Source organism: Lontra canadensis, unplaced genomic scaffold (assembly GCF_010015895.1).
Source record: "Lontra canadensis isolate GAN:19392208 unplaced genomic scaffold, GSC_riverotter_1.0 scaffold2, whole genome shotgun sequence".
Taxonomy (NCBI): domain Eukaryota; kingdom Metazoa; phylum Chordata; class Mammalia; order Carnivora; family Mustelidae; genus Lontra; species Lontra canadensis.
In genome coordinates, this window is record NW_022630996.1 from 60,744,409 (window position 1) to 60,768,219 (window position 23,811).

General features: G+C 38.3%; 1 protein-coding gene across 12 annotated transcripts in view; it reads right to left on the minus strand.

The window, feature by feature from the left end:
* The window catches only part of PPP1R9A (protein phosphatase 1 regulatory subunit 9A), a 303,872-nt gene that overhangs the window by 33,099 nt on the left and 246,962 nt on the right, over positions 1-23,811 (minus strand). For all 12 annotated transcript variants that reach the window (XM_032874822.1, XM_032874813.1, XM_032874796.1 and 9 more), the window contains 4 exons: positions 19,033-19,086; positions 16,211-16,440; positions 14,385-14,481; positions 14,108-14,279 (listed from right to left, as the gene is read on the minus strand). In XM_032874822.1, the coding sequence (XP_032730713.1) occupies positions 14,108-14,279; positions 14,385-14,481; positions 16,211-16,440; positions 19,033-19,086 (553 nt within the window). The remainder of the gene's footprint in view (positions 1-14,107; positions 14,280-14,384; positions 14,482-16,210; positions 16,441-19,032; positions 19,087-23,811) is intronic.

Here is a 23,811-nt window from a genome sequence, read left to right on the forward strand (position 1 = left end):
CCTCAATATACCTGCCTTTTAAGATCAGCTTCAATATTGTTTCGAATTGCATCCTTGAAAAAAATTTAATGGATTCGATTATGATTTTAGCAGCTGTTATGAAAAATGTTCTGTGAAATTAGGATGTTATATATCCTATCACACAGCAACAAGTTCCCTCCAGTAAGGCTGTGAGTCATTCCGTTTTTTCACTAGGTTGACGTTATTTTTGACGTAAATGGAACGCTGCCCGCAGATCAGACAGAGATGGCCAGGGAAGGGGGGAATGGGGCAGCATGACATGGGGGCTGCTCTGCATTCTTAAGGGCATTATTCTCCTCAAAAACAGTCCTGCCTCTATGATCTCGCTTATGCTGTTATCAACTACGGTGCTGAGCATGAGCCACTTGGTGGCAATTTAAAATTTGAACAGTAGCCGCCGATCACTCACAGCCACTGCACCTTCGCACAAGATGGGCCTGCGGGTTTGGGGGTTGCTATGCCCTGCATTCAGAGGTAGGTTTATGTATCTCAGAGAGGTGGTGAAAAACAGTTACCATGACAGTGATCTGCAGTTAAGTCTCCCTCAAACAGAATCCAGATCGGAGGCTCCAGTCACTAAATTGAGCAATTTCTCTAACCTCTCTGTCCCTTAGCATCCGCAGCTGCAAAATGGGCACGATGGTAACATAGCACTGAGAGTGGTAACATAGCTGCGAGGACCAAATGCATTCATAGATATGCAATGCTTGGAAGAGCGACGGTTACGGAAGCACTCAATGCGTGCACTTACTGACGTGGAAAGGTTAGCAAGATAGTCTCACATGACAAAAGCAAGCTGCAGAACCACATGTACCTTCATTTTAAATATTTTTATAATTTTATAATTTATAATTGAGGATAAATAGATGCATGTGATTTAACATCGTTCTGACGATGGTGGGGACCTCCAAAGAAGGTATCAGATTCGGAGATCTTGGCCAACAGGTACTTTATTTATTTATTTATTTTTTAAATTTTATTTTTTATAAACATATATTTTTTTCCCCAGGGGTACAGGTCTGTGAATCGCCAGGTTTACACACTTCACAGCACTCACGATAGCACATACCAGGTACTTTAAACCTATTTGTAATGTTAATTTTTTTGTATTATATGTATTTTTTGTGTGTTTATATATTACTTACATATGTAAAATTAGTAAAAACAAAACAAAACTAAGAAAAACAACCCACACATTCAGTACATTTTCTTTTACAGACATCTTAATTCCACTCTAATCCGAGAGCTCTGGTGTTTTAGGACTCGGAATGCCCAGATCTTGTTATTAGTCTGGGAAACTTTGTCAAAATCCACGTGACTATCAGCCTGCCCCAGGTGAAAGGGCTGCTCTTCCAGTTACGTCTGTGGAGCCTGTGGGCCTGCTTTGCTGCTCTCCTGACGACCAGATGATCTGGCTTGATCAGGGCCCTATGGCTTAGCTTCCAGTCAATACTTCGTTTCAGCATAGCCCGGCAAAGATGTATTGAATCGGATGCGGTAATTTGAGAGCAAGTTACACAACTTCATCTCCTCTCATGACAGCACTTTACTTAAGAACACACCCGCAGGCAACTCTCACCCTGAACTCTATTCATTTAGTTGCTTTCCTTATGGTTGTCTAAGAGTGCACACATTTTATACCCCAAGTAGTGTTTCTGAAATTTTAGGAAGCTGATTCCTTACTGTTTCAGAAGAAGCAGAAGATGGTTGCTGCTCCCTAATCTCTTCAGTAGGTCTGAGATTACTGTTGTATGAACTATCCATTTCATTGGTTAATGTTTGAAAAATATTGAAGAATTCCCCCCACTTTTTTTTTTTTTTTTTTACCACTTTGTCAATAAATGCAACCTCAAAACTATCTGTGTGGCCTTTGAAACATAATTTGGTTGTCTGTTTTGGTGTGTAATGCCTCTCCACGTGCCATCTGATGCCGAATGTAGCCATCTTCAGCTTACGGTCAACCCACCTCCTGTTCTCAAGAGGGCAGAGAGGTCAGACTCTGTTGCCCCTGACTCTTTAGTAATGCCACCAGACCTGCCCCTGGAGATAAGGGCTGCAAAGCAGAAAAAAAAACTATGTGAGGGTTCCTAAATTCCATCCGTATCATTTGCAACACTTGTAAGAGTTATTGATTCCGAGAACGTGAAAGGATAATTCACGGTTAGACAGCAGGGAAAGGCATTCAGTATCTTAGGTTTCCTTTACTGTCAAACATCTTTAGAATCTGATAGAAAAGTCCTTAAATTCAGAGAATTATAAAATCTAATCAAATGGGCAAACTGGTTGGGAACTGCAGACTTCTGCAAGTAGGACCATGAGGTCACATACATAAGCTGGGTCTAGGAAGGTGGGATGTGTAAATGTCCTCTTCTTGATATTACAGCATCCCTGACAGCAGTAAACAATTGTGTAAATGTCTTCTTCTTGATATTATAACGTCCCTGACAAGACAACAGTAAACAAGCTTCTGTGTTGTTGTCATTCAGGGCTGCCTACGAAAATCTCTGGATATTAGTAATCCCACTTAACATTAGTATGTTAAGTATGCAACCCTCCCCCAAATGATTTATCATGATATAACAGTTTCTTTGATTACTATAAGAAGAAGTCAGAGCTTATGCCTTTGATAGGAAATAACCTCAGTCACTTGAAATACAGTTGTTGGCTTCCTTAATGGGAAAGTATCTTTTAACTATGGAAAGACTTAATTACGTACATACAGCATTAGAAGGGTTAAGAAAGCTCAAAGGCAGGACGCCTGGGTGGCTCAGCTGGTTAAGCGGCTGCCTTTGGCTCAGGTCATGATCCCAGCGTCCTGGGATCGAGTCCCACATCGGGCTCCTTGCTCAGCGGGGAGCCTGCTTCTCCCTCTGCCTCTGTCTGCCATTCTATCTGCCTGTGCTCACTCTTGCTCTCTCTCTCTGACAAATAAATAAATAAAAAAAATCAAAAAGAAAAAACAAAAAAAAAAAAACAAAGAGAAAAAAAAAACAAAGAGGAAAAAAAAAAGAAAGCTCAAAGGCTACACTACTTGTAAGTATAACATAACAGATGCACGAGAATTTCTTAAGTATTTGCAAAGACTGACAGTCACTAAAAGTGATATTTAAAAAGGAAGTCAAACATAACAAATTTACAAAAGCAATTTAAAATGTTTGTAGGTGCTAATTAGCTAAGTTTGTAAATAGGAACTAAATATCATTCTGAGATCCCTTAACAATGACTTGCAAATAAATTTTAAAACTAGGTCTTTGATAATGTAGCTTGAATTAATAAAACATTAATTGTGAAACCAAACAAATATCCAAATACTTTTTGGGTAGTCTTAAGGCCTTTATTGTCATCACAAAACTCACAGACAACAGAGTTTTCCATGTACCTAAGTTCTAAGTTCTATGTTTCTTAAGTTTCCCAACACATGGCATTTCCTGTAGGTTCTCAGACATAATTAGTGTGAAGTACTGAAGTAGAACGTTATTTCATGTCCAGTGGGATTCAGTCATAACTTGCTATTAGTGTCCTGCATTCATAGAAAAAACCTCAAGGATCTCATAACTACTGAAACAATATGGTTAGAATATTATTCAGAGCCATACACACAAGATAATTTTCTGGTCCTAGTTGCAGAAGCAGCTGTTTATTGCTTGGTTTTAATTTTAAAGAGGCTGTGACACCACGATTGATCGTATTTTTCCTCTTGGCTGGTAGATGGCGTGCACAGTGAAATCTGTGATCCACCCTGAAAAATTTACAGGAGCCTGCCAACATGCACTACACTTAGAAACCACTTGTGCAACATTCTTCTTTTGTAGCCTCCCATCCTGATTTCCCAGCCTGTTCTTTTTAGTCAATTAACAGAACTATGCAGCATCTCCCAATCTGTATAATTAGAATTTCATGGTGAACCCAAGGATTATCTATAAAATGTAAGAAACACTTCAGAATACAGCTATCTTGGAAAATTTCCTCGAAAAGGAACTATATCAAACATTTCAGATTAAAATTGTCTTTACTTCCACAGTGCTTGGGTGGCTCATTCAGTTGAGCCTCTGGCTCCTGGTTTTGGCTCAGGTCATGATCTCAGTGTCTTGGGATCCAGCCGGGCATCAGGCCCTGCGGAGTCTGCTTGGGATTCTGTCTCCCTTTCCGTCCCCCTCTGCCCCATCCCTCTGCTCTCACATTCTCATTCCTCTCTCAAATAAAATCTCTAAAAAAAATAAAATTGTCTTTACTTCCAGATCATAATCTACCTTATAGCTGGATTCCAAGCAAACAAAATTTAAAAGCCCAAATAAAATATAAAGCAGTCCGGTTTTCCTAAAGTACACAGAGAACTACTAAGCTTAAGCTCATTCAGAAATAATAGCTTGTTTTCTATGAAAACAACTTTATACATCTTCTAATACTAATGCATACGCAGTAGGACTGTAAGGTCTGGTGACTTCTGTGAACCTACAAAAAAGGCAGTGAGAAATAGGAACCAAGGAGAGTTGTCATTTTGCAACTGAATACCTCCTTCTGAATGCCTCCTTGATTTGGCAACAAAAGTCTTAATGACTTACACAAAGACAGATGCAAAACTTGCACAAAACTAGACAGGCAATTTAGGTGCTTTGCTTTTCTGAGTAAGAGAACAGATTTTGGCTCTAATGATATGCCAGAAAACAATCAATAAGTATTGATTTCTCATTCATTTGGCTTGTTCATTAAAATTTTCCATAGTGATTTACCGGGAATGTTCACCCTTTAATTAGTGCAATTCAATAATATTTCATGGTCAAAATTATTTATTGGGGATTAAAAGTTACTGCAAATAATTTGTTCAGGAAAAATGAAAATGATGAAAGTTTACCAAGAAATTATATCTGTATGCATGATAAATACAAGCTTGAATCCACTCCAGAATTCTCTCCTGCCCCAATTTAGAACTAAACAATGTGACAGCATGGAATAATTACCTCATTGCTCTGTATCTAATGCTCTTGTATAAGACACTCTTGATAATGTAGTGCAAGCATTCACTTTCCTTTTAATGACTTTCCATTTAATGAATTCTGGCTTTAATCATGCCTTTAACCTTATTTTACAATTCTGGGTTCCAACGCTAAAAGTGAATGCTTAATGTACCCTCAGACTCCGTCAGGAAATAAATCGGACATGGTGGTAGGGGTCTAGCCCAGCTTCACATCCACAGGTATTGGGAAAGAGCCACTAACATTGAGGGCCCAGGGAAAGGCAAAGGAGACAAAGACAACACATGATTACAGCCTCAGCAGAAAATGATTTCTTGGAGGAGTCCAGTGACCTAAGGAATCTCCTTATTGATGTAAATGTCTCGTGGTGTTGACTTTCCTCCCCTTACTAAATATTAAGTATTATAAGCTCCCCAAATTTTTTTGTGGTTCCCCTCATTCTTAACTTTCAACTAAGCTACTTAACCATTCCTACTTTAATATATTTAATTTATAAAAAATTATATACGTAAGTCACATAGAAAAAGAAGGAAAAAGACACCCATGTTCCTACCACCAAGCCCCCAAAATAAAATTGGTACTTGTGAAGCCCTCTCTGTGCCTCATTTCTAGTTGTAGCCCCTATCTTTTCTCCTACCTATTCACAAAAGTATCTCTAAACAAAATACATTAATTTTGCTTGCTTTTTAAGTTTATATACATGGTAATGAACAGTATTCAATATTCTGCAAATTGTCATTTTTGTTTGCTCAACATTATGTGGAAAGGTATGACTAGGATTAATTCACTTTTTTCTGCCAATTCTTATGAACAATATTGTTACGCATGTTTGAATATGTCTTTTGGTACACATTTGCAAGAACTTCCGAAAGCATATAAACATGTAGTAGCAAACTGGGTGGGCCACAGAATTTGCATACCTTCCATTTTACTGGATAATACCAAATTGTTTTAGCAAAATAGCTGTATGACTTTTCCTTCATGCTGGCTCTCACATATTACTGTGAAACTTTATACCTGCAAATCACTTTATTTTTACTAATGAGGTTGAATGTTTACTTACGTTTACCAAACTCAAGGTTTTTCTTTTTTGTGAACTGATTGCTTATGTGTTTGTCCATTTTTCTAAGTTAGTTGCATTCTTAGCATATTCTGAATAACAATCTTTATTCTTAAATGGGCCGCAAATACCTTCTCTCAAATTTTTGGCATGTCTTTCCCTGTTCTCTAGAAAGAAAGTACAGTATCTTTCAATGATCAGGTTTTCTTAATAGTAACTGTGGTCAAATTTAACAAACTTTTCTTATGATTTGGAATTTTTGTGTCTTAAATCACATCAATATTCTCCTACATCTTCTTCAAAGATTTAGGAACACTGCCTTTCATATTTAAGGCTCTGATCCATTTGGAATCTATTTTATGAGTGATACAAAGTCAAATCCAATTTCTTTTTTTTCCATATGGTCAGTTTTCCCAGCATCATTTGTTATTCCATCCTCTTCCCACTAATCTGCATTGTCAGTTCTGTATCAGTCTCGAATTTGCATGAATGGTTCAGTCTGTTTCTGGATTTCACTCTGTTGCACTGGTCTACTTACTTGTCAGTTGCTGAGACTAACCCACACTATCTTAAGCCAAGGCTCGTTCACTTTGTCCTAGCTCAAGTATGTCCTGGTTATTTTGGGCCAAACTCTTCTTCTATATAATGAAATAACTTGTTAAGTTCTTTAAGAAAAACAAAAACAAAAACAAAAGCCCTGTTCAAATTCTCATCAGAACTGTATGGAATACATAGGTTAATTTGGCTTTATGGCATTTTTGTAATACTGAGGCTTCCTACCTATACCAATTTTTTAGGTCTTCTTGAATGTCTTACCGTGGCTCTTGAGCTACTTCTGCTAAATTCATACTGGCTACCTTATATTTTTTGTTGTTATTATAAATTCCTTGTAGAAAAATTACATTTTCTCTTTGCTAGAATTAACTGATGTCTAATAATTCTTAGAGACATCCATCCTGCCAAACTCTTATTAATTCTAATAATCTGTATTCTTGAAGGTTTTTTTTTATGTATTCACTTTTATTATCAGTGACAATAACACATTGGCTTCTTTCTTTTTATTCCCCCTTTTTTTAAATTTCTTTTGTTTGTCTGGTACTTGCTAGGACCTCAAGGAAAACACTGGATAGCAGTGGTTATAGCACATTAAGTGGTGAAATGTTAACAATATTTTTACTTTTAAAGGAAATTCTTGATTTTAACTTTTACCCTTCATATGATTTTTTTCATTTTATTTTATTTTATTTTCAGTGTTTCAAAATTCATTGTTTATGCACCACACCCAGTGCTCCATGCAATACGTGCCCTCCATAATACCCAGCACCAGGCTCGCCCAACCCCCCACCTCCCTCCCCTCCAAAACCCTCAGTTTGTTTCTCAGACTTCTGTTTGCTTCACATATCAAGTTAAGAAAGTTCTAGTTAAAAGCAAAAGAAAGTTCTAGTTTAATAAACTTTTGTATTTCTAATTTAATAAACTTTTTATTATGAACAAGTCTTCATTAAATGTCTTCATCTAATGAGATGATTATATAGTTTACTTCTCTAGTTAATGTATGAATTATATGAGTTTCTGAATGTCAAACCAACTTTGGATTCCTTGTATAGACACAAGTTGGTTATGATAGTATATACATTATATATGTAAATGTATATAAAGTGCATTTCTGGATTCAGTATTTACCTCTGTGAAGAAGCAGGTTTTCTGTTTTGTTCAGTTTGTTTATTTATTTTTAAGGAAGAGAATCCTGGCCAGCTAACGGATGTTCATTCTGCTCACCTCAGAGTAGAAGAGGAACTTTCTTTATTCCAGAACACGACTGTGTTAGCTTAAATCTTACACAAATATATTAACTTCATCTGCAACTTAACTGTTTGTTAAATATACAGATCTGTACTCCACTAGTTACACAGAAAACTGTATTTGAGGCATTTGCCAACGTGTATAACCTCTAACAAATTGCCACTCAATATTTATTAAAAGCTCAGTTAGGGACTACAAGACCTGTAGTGTATAAAAAGAATTTTTAAAAGCCCAAACTCCAACTTTTTGAGGATCTTTATTATCTTTATTATCTATTATCTTTATTATCTATTATCTTTATTATCTCTATTAATACCTATTATCTTTATTATCTTTATTATCTCTATTATCTATATTGGAGTGTGACACAGTTCACACTCCAATTACAGAAGAATTTTCTTCAATACTAGTATAATTAACATAGAGTGATATATTAGTTTCAGGTATTATGAAAGATTTTTTTTTTAGGGGTGCCTAGGTGGTTAGTTGGTTAAGCATCCTACTCTTGATTTCAGCTCAGGTCGTCACCTCTTGGTTGTGAGATCAAGCCCGACATCGGGCTTGGGATTCTCTCTCTCACTCTACCTGTCCCTCTGCTCGTGCTCTCTCTCTCTCTCAAATAAATAAATAAATCTTCAAAAAAATTTTTTATATCCAATTGCAATAGGGACTCATTTTCCCCTAAAAATAATTGTTATGATTTCACGTGGAACCAATAAATGGATTTTTTTTAATAAAATAAGGAACTGGCAATACACTGGCAAGTATCAAATATTCAAATTTAAAATAGTGGTTGTAAGGTAGAGCCACCAATATTTTTTGATGTTTATATATTCTGTCATCATCTAAGAAAAATGTTTTTAATCATGCCAATAAAGTTGTCCGAAGATTCAAAAAGAAGAAGAACCAGTTGAATGGGAAGCACATTAATGAATATTCATTCAGTCCATTCTTTTCTGCAAATATTCTAAATTGTATCTGTAGGTATCCAATAAAAAGAATAGAACTTAATACAGGAAAAGTAACTTAGAACAAAAATCCCCACTTGATTAATCCAAAAGAAAGTAAGAAAGCAGATAAAAAGAACAGAGATTTTTGTTTTTAGATTAGAAACAAATAGTAAGAGCTTAGCTTTAAACTCAACATATCAGTAAATAAATTAAAGAACTTTCTAAATGCATCTTAAAAATAAAGAATTGGGAAAACTTAAAAAGATTGAGAGATTGTAATAAAAAATAAACATCTATATACTGGTACAAAAGACACAAAGTTTACAGTAAAAAAAAAATGATATACCATACAAACACTAACCAAAAGAAAGCTGATATAGCTCTTCAAATACCAGACAAGGCAGATATTAAGGTGAATTACTAAAAGTAGAGACATTCTCTGATGATCAAAGGTCAACCTACCAAGAAAATATGGCAATTCTAAACTGTATGTGCCTATTAACATCACCTCAGACCCATAAAGCAAAAACTGACAAAACCAAAAGAAGTAACAGGTAACTCCATAGTTACAGGGTGAGACATACTTGAAACACATCTCTCTTTGAACATGGTTAAGAAATTTAACCCGCTTCACATGAAAGAGCACCTGAGCACCAAACTAGATCAACAGATAGCTGAGTACATCATGTCTTATCCATACTGTCTCCAATAATTTAATTCGGTTTTACTGAACACTGTATTACATATTTTTGTGATGCCATTAGTCTACACTGAGGGTCACTGTGTGAAAATGTCCTAATAACAATCATCAGTGGATTTATTCTAAGGATGTTATCAATATTAATATCACTGTTTGCTCCAAATTATGCATTATTTATTTATTTATTTATTTAATTCTATGTACATTCTATGCTGAACGTCTAGTCTTTCCTACAATCTGCCATCTTGAACCATCAGTCTTTTTCTTCTGGCTCAGTTCTTGTTAGAGCAAAGGAACAGTAACTAACTAAAGGAAATAAGAATAAAAGGCTTTATATAATCCTTCCATGTCCACACTTTAGGGAAGATAACATTCAGTGTTTTCTAACTAGTGGCCCACTAGGTGAGTAGATGGGTATGAGAAAGAAGGATTTGGTAGTAATATCCAAACCTCACAGGGATACTTGAACTACCTTCACAAACCCACAAGTGACCCAATTCCTGTTATGCCTGAGAACTACTAACAGGTCCCAGTGCTTACGGAAATAGCTATGACTTCTCAGGAACTCAAAGCCTACTTTTACTCCAAGAATATCCTGAAGCAGACCTTTAACATAAGGTCTCATTCTTTAACATAAGATCTATGAATCAGAAAAAAAAAATTATTCTAATTTTATTCATGTTTTTCCTCTTCTTCAACTCCCTCTCATCTCTTTTTTTTTTCTTTTTTAAAGATTTTATTTATTCATTTGACAGAGAGAGACACAGCGAGAGAGGAAACACAAGCAGGGGGAGTGGGAGAGGGAGAAGCAGGCTTCCCACGGAGCAGGGAGCCTGACATGGGGTTGGATCCCAGGACCCTGGGATCACGACCCTGAGCTGAAGGCAGATGCTCAATGACTGAGCCACCCAGGTGCCCCTCCCTTTCATCTCTTAAAATGTTTAACTCATCTATGTATTTGTCTTTGACCAAACCATTCACCTTCCTTGCCCTTTATCCTACAAATGATAGGCCTTGTTGTACAACTGGCAGGGACAAACACTGTTCTTTCTGTCTAAGAGCCATCCTTCCTCTTACAAGTGAGTGAGGCACCAGACTTCCAGTATTCAAAACACTTTCCTAAAGGCATCGTACTTACTTCTAACCTCTCGAGGCAGGAGAGTGATAATCCCCCTTCATACGTAACTTCTACCAATTAGTCCTAGTTTTTCTTTCATTATCTCTATGAAATATGCAGAACCTTTCACAAGAGGCTTTACAATATTTGAAGCCAAAAACAGTATCATCTTAAGGATCCCAGAATATCTGAAGTGCGGGAAGTTCATGTTGTTCAGCGGAGTTTTCCAGGGAATCTAATCAAACCAAGACTACAACCCTTTTCTTCCAAGATCTCTCTAACCGGTTCTCTGCTCTTACTCTAATCATGACTCAAATCCCTGGGCAGTCACAGACACTTCTACTCACTTAGGGCTCCTGGATAGAGGACATACATAGAGTAGCACTACTCAGGCACTAAGAAATGACAACAAAAAAAATGACAGGAGGGCAAAATAATTACTTTTCACATCCTGGAACACAGGTAAAACAATGTGTTCTAGTTAATGAATAATAAGTGTTAATTAATAACTCTTAATAATTAGGTAATAATCCTTAATAAGGGTCTTTCATGGCTCCTGGTTAAAAAAAATGTTATATTTGCTCTATGTATTATGATAAAAGATGTATTAGAGCATATTAATGGCTTTGTATAATCTATCACAATTTTAATGAGCTACTTAAGTAGGTTTGGTTTATAGAGAGAACCACACAAATAGTGTTCAAATAGAACTGTAACTATGGTAAATTTCTGCATGGTTTGAAAAATGATTTTATCACTCTGAAAACTTAGCATAAATTCAATACCTAGAGTCACATAATTAATCCTTCCTCATCTGGGAAACTCATTCGTAGAAGAACATGATTCCTTGTGAAGAAACGACTGCATGTGGGCTCTTCCTTTCCTCCTCCTCCCATTCTGCCCCCTACGTTCTCTCCTTCCGTTCTCTTTCTTTCAGTATTGCATTCTAACATAGTTTTTCAATGACTTTAATTGATAATCCTTTTGCTTCACTGAGCCTCAAGACCTAAAGATCTGCTAAACCACTCATCTTATCAAAAAAGCACTCCAGTGTTCAGAAGGCAAGTCAAAACTGGACAGTCCACAGGCAGTGGGGAGAAAAGGCACTGCATCTGAGGGGTGGAAACTAGTAGGGCTGATGGCAACTGCTGTACCCATCCTGCTGCCAAAAGGTATGTCAGAGGGGAGGAGAGGGGAGGGGATCTTTAAGTGCCGAATACCTTTGTTTGGTCCTCAGTTTTACTTCCTTTTCTAAACCTCTAGGACTTGAGCGTTCCCTAGCAACAGAAGCAAAGGATCAATTTAGAAAAGTGCTTTCCAGAGCATTCCTATCTATCTACTGACCAAGCCATTTTAGTTTATGTGGTCAAGCAACTGAAATTCAAGGAGATTTATCACTGACTGTCCTCGGCAGCAAAACTGGAAGAGCAAGCGCTTGATATGTATGCTACTAATGTCTAAGATGACTGATTCTACCTCCACTGCACAAGCATGGATTGGTTTCAGTAAGAATTAGTAGTCTTCGCATCTCACTGTGAACCGACAGTGTTGCTAGGGAAACTGATAATTATGTGGCAAAATGGAGGGTGTAGAATAGGAAAAGGGTTCAGAAGAAATATAAGGTTTTGATCCAAATCAGCATGTTAATAGTAGAGTTTGTTGATCTTCTGTAGTCACATAATTTAATAAATACCATTAATTATATGTTTGACAAGATACAGATTTCTGAATGGAAACAAATGAACAGAAATGAACTGAACATTGGAAAGCCACTGGTTTACAGATCACACCTGGTGCATGTCACTGCAGAAACACATATTTGTTATAAACTACAATTAATTTAATGGAATTAAAATATTCCAAAAGGTGAAAAAAACAGATTTTTTTAATGATTTTTCTTTAGAAATCAATCTTCTAAAGTTCCTGATATAACAATTATAATCCTATAAAAGATTGATTCACCTCAGTGACAAAAACATATAACTTCAAAACATATGTTGGTATGGAGAAAAAACAAGTGTGACTATTTTTATATTATGCATAGTAAACCCAATCCAGAGATGCTAAATGACCTTCCTGAAGACACGCAGCTCTTCAGTTAGTGGTAGCGCCCTTGCTAAACATTCCTCTTTAAGCCACCCAGGAGTCAAGATGTACCCATTGTATTTATTAAGGGAAAGCCCAGCAAAAGGATACAAATGTAGTAAATGGTCTCAAAGTTCTAGATCTCACTTTAATTTTAAATGAAGATTGCCAATACTTTTCATTTTTAATGGCTAAGAATGAAATTCTAAAAGTTAATGATATGATATAAACACTTCCGTATCAAAAGAAGTCTCACTGGAGACATTTTAGTATGTGAGAAAGAACATCAGAGAATTATACAGCTCATTAGTGAATAGTTTTCCTGCATGTCAGAACACTGCCTGGGAGTTGTCTGTCCTATCATGACAGCACTGATTCACTACATTCTTTTACTTTCACTTTTTCCGAGGACTATTAGGTAAATATTTAAAAGATGAAACCAAAGGTTTTATATCCTCTTGTGTATTTATCTTTATAAATTCTTACACATTTTCTAATTTATAAGTGCACTATAGATTTTAAAGCATTCATTCACATTCATATACACACAACCTCTGTATGGATGTGTGTTTGCGTAGGAAAACAAGTGACCGTTTTATGGCTGGTACATAAAACAAGACAAACATTTGCAAGAACAAATGTTTCCAGTGTTTTGAATCTTATTTGCTCTTTGACAGGCAAGACTGAGAAGTATAGCGAGGACACCAAAAGAAAATCATAAAAGTATACAGAACTTCGTAAGTCAATGAATTCCAAGTGCTAGAAGTAGGTAGTCAGCCTTCTGATACTAGGAAAAAGATTTTCGTTCTAATGACTTAAGAATTATAAGATTTACTTATTAATACATAAGTAGTAGCTCATCGTAGATGAACTATCATGTTAGGGTAGTTTATTTACTTATTCTTTTTTTTTTTTTTAAAGATTTTATTTATTTACTTGTTAGAGAGAGAGAGAGAGAGCATGAGCACAGGCAGACAGAGTGGCAGGCAGAGGCAGAGGGAGAAGCAGGCTCCCCGCCAAGCAAGGAGCCCGATGTGGGACTCAATCCCAGGACACTGGGATCATGACCCGAGCCGAAGGCAGCTGCCTAACCAACTGAGCCACCCAGGCGTCCCTATTTACTTATTCTTATTAAGGTAGTTCATTAAGTCTATCAATATTATCATGACTTAAAAAAATAATTGGCTTAAGTTGCAATTTTGTTATTTCCTTTCATCAAGGCATTGGTTTTTGATAAAACAAGAGCTAAATGATAGGTTCTTATTTCGATAAACCTTTTCTTCTTTCTCATGGCAGGAAGGCTGTCTCAACTTTGAAATCTCCGGGTAAGAAAACGAAGAATGTAAGGCTCAATTTTATAGTCACTGGAAATAATTTTTGTGGTTAGTTTAAACAAACCTTGACTTAGGCCATCTTGACAAGATGTCTGCTTGACATCCAAATTCTCCATGGTATCTCCTTTAGAGACGTCACCAAGAGATGTTCTTCTCTCGAAGATGTTGTTGTTGTTGTTAACTTGAGTCCCATTTTGCTTCAGTAGTCGGAACACCTCAGCTTCCAAATCTCTAATCTAAGGGGAAAAGAAAATCCATCCGTAAACCTCGAAGCCAGCACTCCTCTGTAAGTACTCAGCCAAACCATCCTATGACTTAGTGGTTTTGAGCACATAACTCACCCGTACTTGCAGACCTTGAACTTCCACAAGATGAGCTTTTTCCAAATCTTCTATTTTCTTTCTTTCTGCTTCCTGTCTCTTGATGAAATCAAGTTCTCTTAAGAAGAAAATAAAAGATCTGATGGCATCAAATACTCAATAAATGAGAAAACACGTGGAAGTTCTTATCTGAAGCAATAAACTGCACAGTGGGACAAACGAGTGGGCTGCTATTTAAATAAACAACACTCGGGACGCCTGGGTGGCTCAGTTGGTTAAGCGGCTGCCTTCGGCTCAGGTCATGATCCCGGCGTCCTGGGATCAAGTCCCACATCGGGTTCCTTTCTCCGCAGGGAGCCTGCTTCTCCCTCTGCCACTCTGTCTGCCTGTGCTCTCTCTCTCTCTCTCTCTGACAAATAAATAAATAAAATCTTTAAAAATAAATAAATAAATAAATAAATAAACAACACTCAATCACAGTTCGAAAAAAGGCATCTAGGAATGAAAGCAAATTAAACATGTTAATGGCTCCTAAATGAAATAAGAATGCTTTGATTCTGCTTCTGTGATTTTCGTTTGTTAACTCCTGATTCTTGAGCACCCACACAGATTTAGAGAGAAGCTACTGAACTAATGACCTACGTTGGGTAACTTAGTGCAGTTGATTCTATGTAGGATAGTTGCAATTCTGTATTTACAGAGCCATGTACTCCGTAAACCAATAGGACTGGATGGTAAGAGTTTACAGAAGATAATTACAATTTGCTTTCTACGAATGACAGTGGCGAAGGACTGGGCAGGTCAGAAACATTGAGGGGGAGCCATCACTTGCACACCAGAAGTTAATATGGGGAGGAGAAAATCTCTCCCTCTTGGGAGCCTAGAATGCAACTTGCTGATCCGGCAACACTTACTATAAATTTATCACATGAACACAATTACGGATGACATTTTTGGCAGTAAGAGTTAAAATAGTGATGTACTGGATTCAGACCACAAAGAGTAATTTCCCCTTTTCCGTAATCAACATTTTATAGCAGTCTCCTTTAAATGTGAAAAACAGGGTCTCGGAGATAGGAAATAACAGAGACATCGGGAATCTTACACATACGCTTAGCTTCTAAGGCTTGGCATGAAGACCAGAAGTGGTCGGGCATGACTGTATTGCTCTGGCTGTCCAGAGGCACCTGAAGTTCCTGATGAAAAAAATCTTTAAGTAACCAGTTCCCTGAAATTACACCAAAATCCAACAGAGGGAAGCAAAGCAGCATTCATGTGGAAAGAGCTGATGAGATTCAAAAGCCAAGTTTGCGGCTAGACTCTCACTGCAGTGAACTGAGCCCCTCGGGATTCTCCTTGTGAGCAAAAGAAAATGGCAGGGCAAGGGGTCTCGCTAGTCAAGGTTTACACTATCTGAGGTGGGAAAGTTCTGCAGTCCCTGATGCTAAGAACAGAGACAGAAACAACCTCCTCAAGACCTCAGTTACTGCTTTGCATGGTCAGTCACTCTGAGTGACTTCAACTGGGCTGCTTGCTTTCTCCTCAGAGCTGTTGCCAAAAGGACAGAGATTCAAACATTCTCATAGTTATCAGGAGTGACAAACTATCAAAGAGAAACCGGGGAGGGGGGGGGTAACTGAGAGCCAAAAAACTCTGAAATAAACAAAATATAATCTCGCATGAAAAAAATGATAGAAGGGATTTCCAAAGTGAACGTCTAAATGCTTTATAACTCTGCTTAAAGGATCACCGAGATAATCTTTTCTATTCTGTTAGATGTTATAAGATTACTGGATGTAAGCCCTCTTTAGATGCACACAATTCTTTAGTCATTAGATGCTGCTTACTTTTGTTGAAAATCCTTGATCAATTTCTTTGCCTTGTTGTATTTCTTCTCCAAGGCCTGATACTGGCTTTGAGTCTCCTTGAGGTGCTCATTCACTGTGTGGCATAAGGTCTGAGCCTCAATCCAGTAGCTCTCCAACTTCAGCATTCTCTCTTTATTCTCTTCTATATTCTGCTGGAGTTGGGTTTTTTCTAGTTCCCACCTCACTTTCTCATTTTCTGCTGCTTGCAGCTGGATAAAGCAAATGTCGAGGCAAGGATAATCTGGGTATTCTATAGCAAAATCCGTCATGTTTTTAAAGCATGTTTTAAATTAAGTTCCACTGCCACATATACTCAATCATTTAGAACCTTGAGATGAGAAGAGCAAGCCTTATTTTCAGCATTTCAGAGATTACGAAATGGAAGCCTTGAAGAGGGAAATATTTTGTCCAACCAAGGTCACACATATGATAGATAATAAAACCGGGATTTGATTTCACCTCCCATGATCTTCCCATTGCCCCATGTGGTTTGAAATTCTATGAGCAGTACATACTGTTTGAGAGTTTGACTGGAATCTAGCCAATGAACTTCAATGTACCTTCTTTCAGCTGTTTTTCCTACACACAATTAGATGTAAAAGACTAACTGAAAAGTGAAGGGGGAGAGGCACACTGGGAAGGAGAGAGGGGCTGAAGCACAGTTTGGTCTGCTAGTTAAGAAAAGGTCTCTGGAGTCATTCAGTTTAGAGTTGAAGTCCAGCTCTACCATTATTGGCTTTTAAACCTTGGGCAAGTAAGTAACGGAAGCTCTCTAAGACTCAGGTACATTATCTATGAGACAGAATGTGAGGTAACACAATGGCATGCCTGGAACAGCTCCTTGGGCATAATCTGATAAATGTTAGTTATTTTTACTTTGGTTTTTATCCCTTTTAATAATATGATTATATCCTTTATTTCAACTGACATGAACACAGTCTGTAGCTCATTATTTTGCTGGCAGTGTTCTGAATTTCCAGAGCCTGATAAACTTCAATTTGCATGAAAGTGTGAAAGATAGTGCAAGTAAAAAATATAAATTATTGCTGACTTATTTTAAATCCCTCTGATGGACCAAAAAGGGCAACTTCTTGTGTTTCTGCTTGCAGAGACTCTTGGGAATAGATAGTATACTAGTCCGACCCCATTATTTTTACAGGAATTCAAGGCTGATCCTTTAGGTGAGGGGTCAAATGTCATTTATTCACAATAATGGATCTTTAAACTAGTGCTTCATCTAGTCCACATGCTTCCTTTCAAGTTCAAAAGGATGCAGAGTCATTATAAACTAACAATTTTCAAAACCGAAGACATCCCCAGACCATACCACATTCAGCAAATAAATATATATATGTATCTTTTAATGCATATTTTAAACTAAATACATTGACAAAACAGATTACAAAGTAAAAAAAATCAAAAACATTTCAAAATTAGGAATTCTATTATCAACATGGATATAAAGAGTCACAATAAAGTAAGCTATTATAGATATTACATGCCAGTATAATAAAGAGAGAAATACAAAATACTAATTTATAGGATTTCTAAATTAAATGTTTCTGGTCTAACACATAAATTTTGTTAAAGCACTTATAATCCACAGGGGAATTATTTTCCCTGGTTATAACCAACAATTAAAAAAAAAAAAATCTATTCTTCCATTCTGTGCTAAGAAACAACAGCAATTTAAAATGAGATAGGTTTTTCCTGCATCTTTTATTAAGCAATGTTTTGTATTCAAGTTGTTTATTTACCAACCGCTATTAATTTAAAAATGATTATTCACAGAGCTTGGCTGACACCATGAATGATGTATAGACATGTTTTGACTAAAGAGCTACAGAGTTATTAGCTGAGAATACCATTTAACCAAAATAGCCCTGCTAATTCATCTCCATTTAAAACACATGGAAAAACCAAAATAATTGTTCAGTGTGAACAGGAAAACAGATCATTAGTGGTGGGGGGAGAAATTATGTCTTAGTTTTTAAAAGACCATAAAAACAATAAAGAATGTTATTTTTAAGGTAATTCAAAAATATTTTTAAATCCTTGAAATTACATATTTAATAAACCTAGACACAATTTGAGGAATTTACAAGCACCTTATAATTTACCAACTAAGTGGGCCCTTTTGAATCTTGTATTATTTCATATATAAACTAAAAATACATACTCCCTTTTATCAAGACCTGTTTTTCCCACCACAAATTTAAATGCTGCAAACTAAACTTGTCTAAAAATTTCCAGTAGCATCTGGCATTTAAAATCAATTATTCACACATTATATTAAATTTCATATTTAATTATTAGAAATTGGAATTTTTTTCTATGAAAAAGTATTAATGTGCTACATTGAAATACATTGTTTCTGACGAGTAAGTTAAAAATAAGTAAATGAATAAACCTATTTAAATAAAGAGAAAGAGATACAGGGTAATAACTTGTATAATAAGAACAGCATACTTAGTGGTCAAAACATAATTCGGATGCTAGAACCATTAGCAATATTTAATTTTTTGAGGAAATCTCAGAGGGAAGTGTCCACATATGGGCAAATATGTAAATATGCATTTTTAAAACCCGGTACTATCTTGGCTGAGGGAGTATGGTGGTGTTTACCCCCTGTGGGATGTGTCTCACTGGCAGGTCTGTCTATGTATCTAACAGTGGAAAAGCCTCTCACATTTGTACTCTTGCAAATGCACAGGAACAAATCCTTTAGTCCTTGGGCTGAATTTATTCACAGCATCCGAAGTGTAAAAAGCACAATTCAAACACCACTTAACGGTGCTTACCTTGGTCTTCAACTTTTGAATCTCTGCTTCTGTAACTGCGTGTTTGATTTGCAACTGGAAATTGAAAAGAAAGAAAAAAAATCTGAACTAAGAAAGTGTATCTATATTTTGGAAGCCCTGGCGGCTAGAAGAATACCTTATCCCATGGCAGAGAAGGCCCAGAAAAGTGCTGCAATGCAGCAGGCTGTAAATTAAAATGTCTAGTGTGTAAAATGACTCACTAGGTGCACACTAATGAATCGTGGGGTCTGTGGCCCACACTCCCTAACGGATTAGGCTGCGAATTTAATTGCTCGGGGACTAAAAAAAAGACAACACATTTTCTAGCCCTCTCTGCAGCTCTTCCTCTGGGATTTGGGTGCCAGGGAATGGTTTCAGAGCCCAGAGCCTGGTGGACGGCACGGTTCCCGCAAGCAAGTGGGCCCGCGCAGGGCGAGGATGAGATTCCCAATCTGGAAGAAAGATGGCGCCATGGTTCTGCGAGTCCCACGCACCGAAGGCCGAGCAGCTCCTATGCGGCTCCGGCCGCTGCCAGACGAAGACCAGGATGCTGCAGTTCCACAACGACATCGGTGATTTTTTTTTTTTTTTAATTGCAGGAAAGGTACAGATGCAGACTTCTGTCCCCCCCCCCAAAAATCGACTCCGATGGAGGACCTAGACCCCCCAAAAGCTTTGGCTGCAGCTTATTAGCCCGTGAGCCACCGGTTACATTTGTTTTGCTTCTCCCCTCCCCCCCCCAGTTTTCTCTGTAAGGATGAGAAGAACAAACGGAACATTCCTTTCCTTAAGGGATAAAGAAATGCACCAAGATTTACAGAAAACAATTTACGGGTTGAAAGTCTCTTCTCCAAAATCCTTGGGGCCAGATGTTTTTGAAATTCAGAATCTTTCCAATTTCAGGCAGGGAGAGGCATTTTCCATAAATTGCCTATTTCCCACAGCCTGCCCATGGAGGCACTCTGTGATCAAATACAGGAGCATTTTTTGCCACCCAACATACGTATTTCCCACTAAGTGAGGTAGATAATAGAGGCTATACATAGCATCCTGTCTGTTTTGGTCAGGTTTACCACCAAATGACTTTGCCACAAAATTATATTAAACAATCAGTTTTCAGAGCATTTCGGATTTAGAATTGTACCAGAAGGGCTGCAAATGTCTGATATTGCTATGTTCAAATAAATCCAAGTTTTCTTACCAGACCCTGGTTTTCAGCCTGCTGACAAGGGCATGGGGGAAGGATGGAGAGGAATGCTCCTTCCCCCACGCTCTCCAGTCTCCTGTTATGTTTAAGGTCCTGTGGTCTACATGGCTATGGCTCAGCTACTGCTCTTGGTCCTGGGGTGGGTTGGAGGGTGGGGGGTTGAAACTTTAAAATCTGATTCCGCCCCACTCACACCATTTCTCTTACTTTACCACTTCCTGATCGGCTCACTCCCGCAGTCTGGTCAGTGCAGCTCTTGCTCCTTTCACCCTCATGGGTTCCTAGGGGCTCCTGAGCTCCAACGGTTTCTAGAGAGGAAGGATTCTCTGTGCAGCTGGCATTCTTTTAGGAGGCCCCAGAGAGGCAGTCCTGGCGCTCCCAGGAGAGAAACCCATAGCCTTAGTGGTACCACGCTTTACCTGCCTAATTTAAGGAGCTGCTCAGAGCAACAAAGTGGCAAGTGCCTCACCAAATTCATGGCAGCTGCCTTCCACCTCACTCATGAGGTCTTACCGACAAAGCCCTAGTCCGGATGAATCTCTCAGGCAAGCCGGCCTGACGTGCTCAAATGACCAGGGTATGTTTACTCCAGCTCTGAGCCCTAAAGAGAGCACACTACTTGCAGAACCACCAATCCTGACATTTCTGGACTCCCTCGAAGATGTGGAAAACCAGGGCACATGGATGAAAACTGACCAGACTTAGTTGTTACAGTGAATTGCTGTTAGAACCACGACTAGAGCCTAGAGCTTCTGGTTCCAGATCCGGTTCCATTTCCCTTTGAAAATAAGGATTGATTCAATAGGCATTTACTGAAGAGCCGCTATGTGCATCCAGCAAATGCCAGCAAATGCATGTGTCTAGATGGAATTGTTACTGACCAGAAGAGTGACTCCTTGATCTTTCTACCATGGCCAAGTGTGAAGCTAGACTGAATTCATCTCGGGCCTACCGTACATGAACTCCATGACGTTGGACAGTCCCGTCACCTCTCTTACCTTCACTTTGCTCACCTGTACAGTGCAATTCCTCATAGGTCATGACCTTCTTTACTGGAAGCCTGAATGAGATAACCCACATAAAGCGGCTAGCACAATGGCTAGCACAGAATAAGACGTTTAAAGTTAGCCCAGGCTAAGACGAGAATGATCCAAAGAACTCAAATGTAATTACCACAACCGCACTTCTTAGTCAAAAGTGCTAAATGCTGTAAAATGTCACACCTGCAATAAAACAAACACCTCTGCTTCTATTTGAAGAGTAGCACAAAATCAAAAGGGCAGATTTTACGAAGAACGCTGCAACTGTGGGGAAGTGCCAGATTTGATTTTCTCAGGGGCTGACTTCGTTCAACAGTAGGGTAACCAAGTATGTGGCATGCAGGTTGTTGGGACTTTGGATTTTCCTTGTTCAGATCACTGTGACCGACAGAAAGCTGCTTCTCTGGGCCCTGGCTTCCCATAGGAAAACTGAGAGGGCTAGATGGGAAGAACTCCAAGGCCCTTGCAAATACTACAGGTGTGACATTTACTAAATGAAGAGCCTGGAGATGGTTGTCATGGTTGCAGAGCCTAGAAATCCTTGTCTCGGGTGAGCACGTTTAATCCTATGAATGCATATAGGGATTAATCCACTGACTACGTGCAGGCAAACCCAGGGAAAACTGAAGCAGCCGGGTTGACCTCCAGGCATCCCACCCTCCCATCCCACCAAAATGGGTGACAGAAGACAGCGGCACACATTAGTGGTGAAGGGAGAGCAATGATAAAAGCCTGGAGTGCTACTAAGTACCTCTAAATGCTGTGGATCCAGGAAAATAGACTGAAGCCTGTAAATTCAGACATTACTCAGGAAATGGACAAAAGTTTTAGTGCTATGTTTTCTTAGACTTCCCAAGGCCTAAAATGACAGGACGTGTAATTGTTTTAAGGCTGTATGCACTTTAAGAGAACTTCTACAAACCCATTTCTATTAGTAAGAAAAATATCAAAACTAATCGAACCTTCATGTTACGTAGCGGGAAATTGCTTTAGTAATGCGTGCTGCAGAGCTAATGAGTGTCTGAGCTGGGTTTTGAACACTTCAGTTCACAGTTCCTTCCACTAAATGTCTTACCTGTGTAAGACGCTTTATCTTTTTTATCATCTCCTTTATCATTGCAAATGAGCCTGTGAGGGAAGGTGGACAGGTAGGGTCCACCTCGTTGTTCAGATGGGGACATAGGCCCAGACAAGTTACATGGCTTCTTCAAGTTCCCATGGGAAGCAGATGCTGGAGTGGAAAATATCTCAGGTCTGACTCCCTTTCCTCTCTTAACCTCTTCACCCTGCACCTAATCAGCTGTGCAATACAGTTTTTTCCCTCCCTCGTTATCCAACTAGCACTGACCTAATGACACCGTGAGCTGTGCTCATCACATGACACAGAACCTACTTTCCAAACATTTACTTTAGGAGATTATAATAAAGACCACCTTCTGAGAGAAGTTCTTAGATCACCCCCAGAGAAACATGGTAGAGAACCTCCTCCAATATAGCCTGATTAATCTTCTATTCCCATAGCTGGGTCAGATGACCCTTAGGCTTTGGCCTCTTTGTCTTATCTCCCACTTTGGCAAATGGGCAGGGTGAGACCGAGATACCTCCATTTCACAGAGAAAGGAAGAGAAAATTGCTTTTCAGAGAGGTGAAGTGACTTGACAAGAGAAGCACAGTTGGTGAAAAGCTGTGTTTTCTTATTCTAGAGCAGTTCTCTCTCCATGTGTCTAGTAACCTTTCCAAAGGACAGATCAAGGGTTTGCACATCACCATCTGAGACTGGTCAGGCTGATGGCAGGGGCAGGGAGTCAATAGGATTGGTTAGTAGAAGCCAAGCCTGAAGCACCTGTTAGAATTTGGGAGCTTCAGAAAATCCAGATTTGGAGAGAATACTTGGGAAGACAGGATATAAATAAAAAGAAAAGGTTAAGGATTGCAGGTCAGTGTTTTAACTTAAAAGACCAATCTCATCTCTTCTGTCATCTTTTAACGTGAATGCCAAAGATGTCTACCTGGGGTTACAGCACAAACCGCACAAATAAACACATACCTCCTACAGAGAACAGCAGCTCTTACGTAACACTCTGCAGGTGTGCCTGCTGTGTCCATTTTGTTTATTTCTTTCAAAATAAAGATGAATATGGAACATGTACCCTATCCCTGAATCAATATAATCTAAATTTAACTGCGCTAGAAATAGAAACATCCTTACGCAGAAACAGAAATGGAGAGACTGAACTTCTACGCTTTCTTTACCTATCCTGTGCAAGAATGGGAAACATTTTTCTTTAGAAAGTGCAAAACACTGTCTTTGCAGCAAAGAGCTCTCTAGTCCCAGAGAGCTCACAATCGGGTAAGAGCAACATTCTCTGTTCTACTTTACAAGGGCGAAATAATACACGATATTTGCATAGAACTTTATAAAGTGGTTTCAGTCCTGGAATCAAACTTTTTATAATTATCAGTGTGATTATTTGATTGAACTTTGTCTTACCTATGACAGGGTAGGCTCCATAAAAGAAGGAATCACGACTG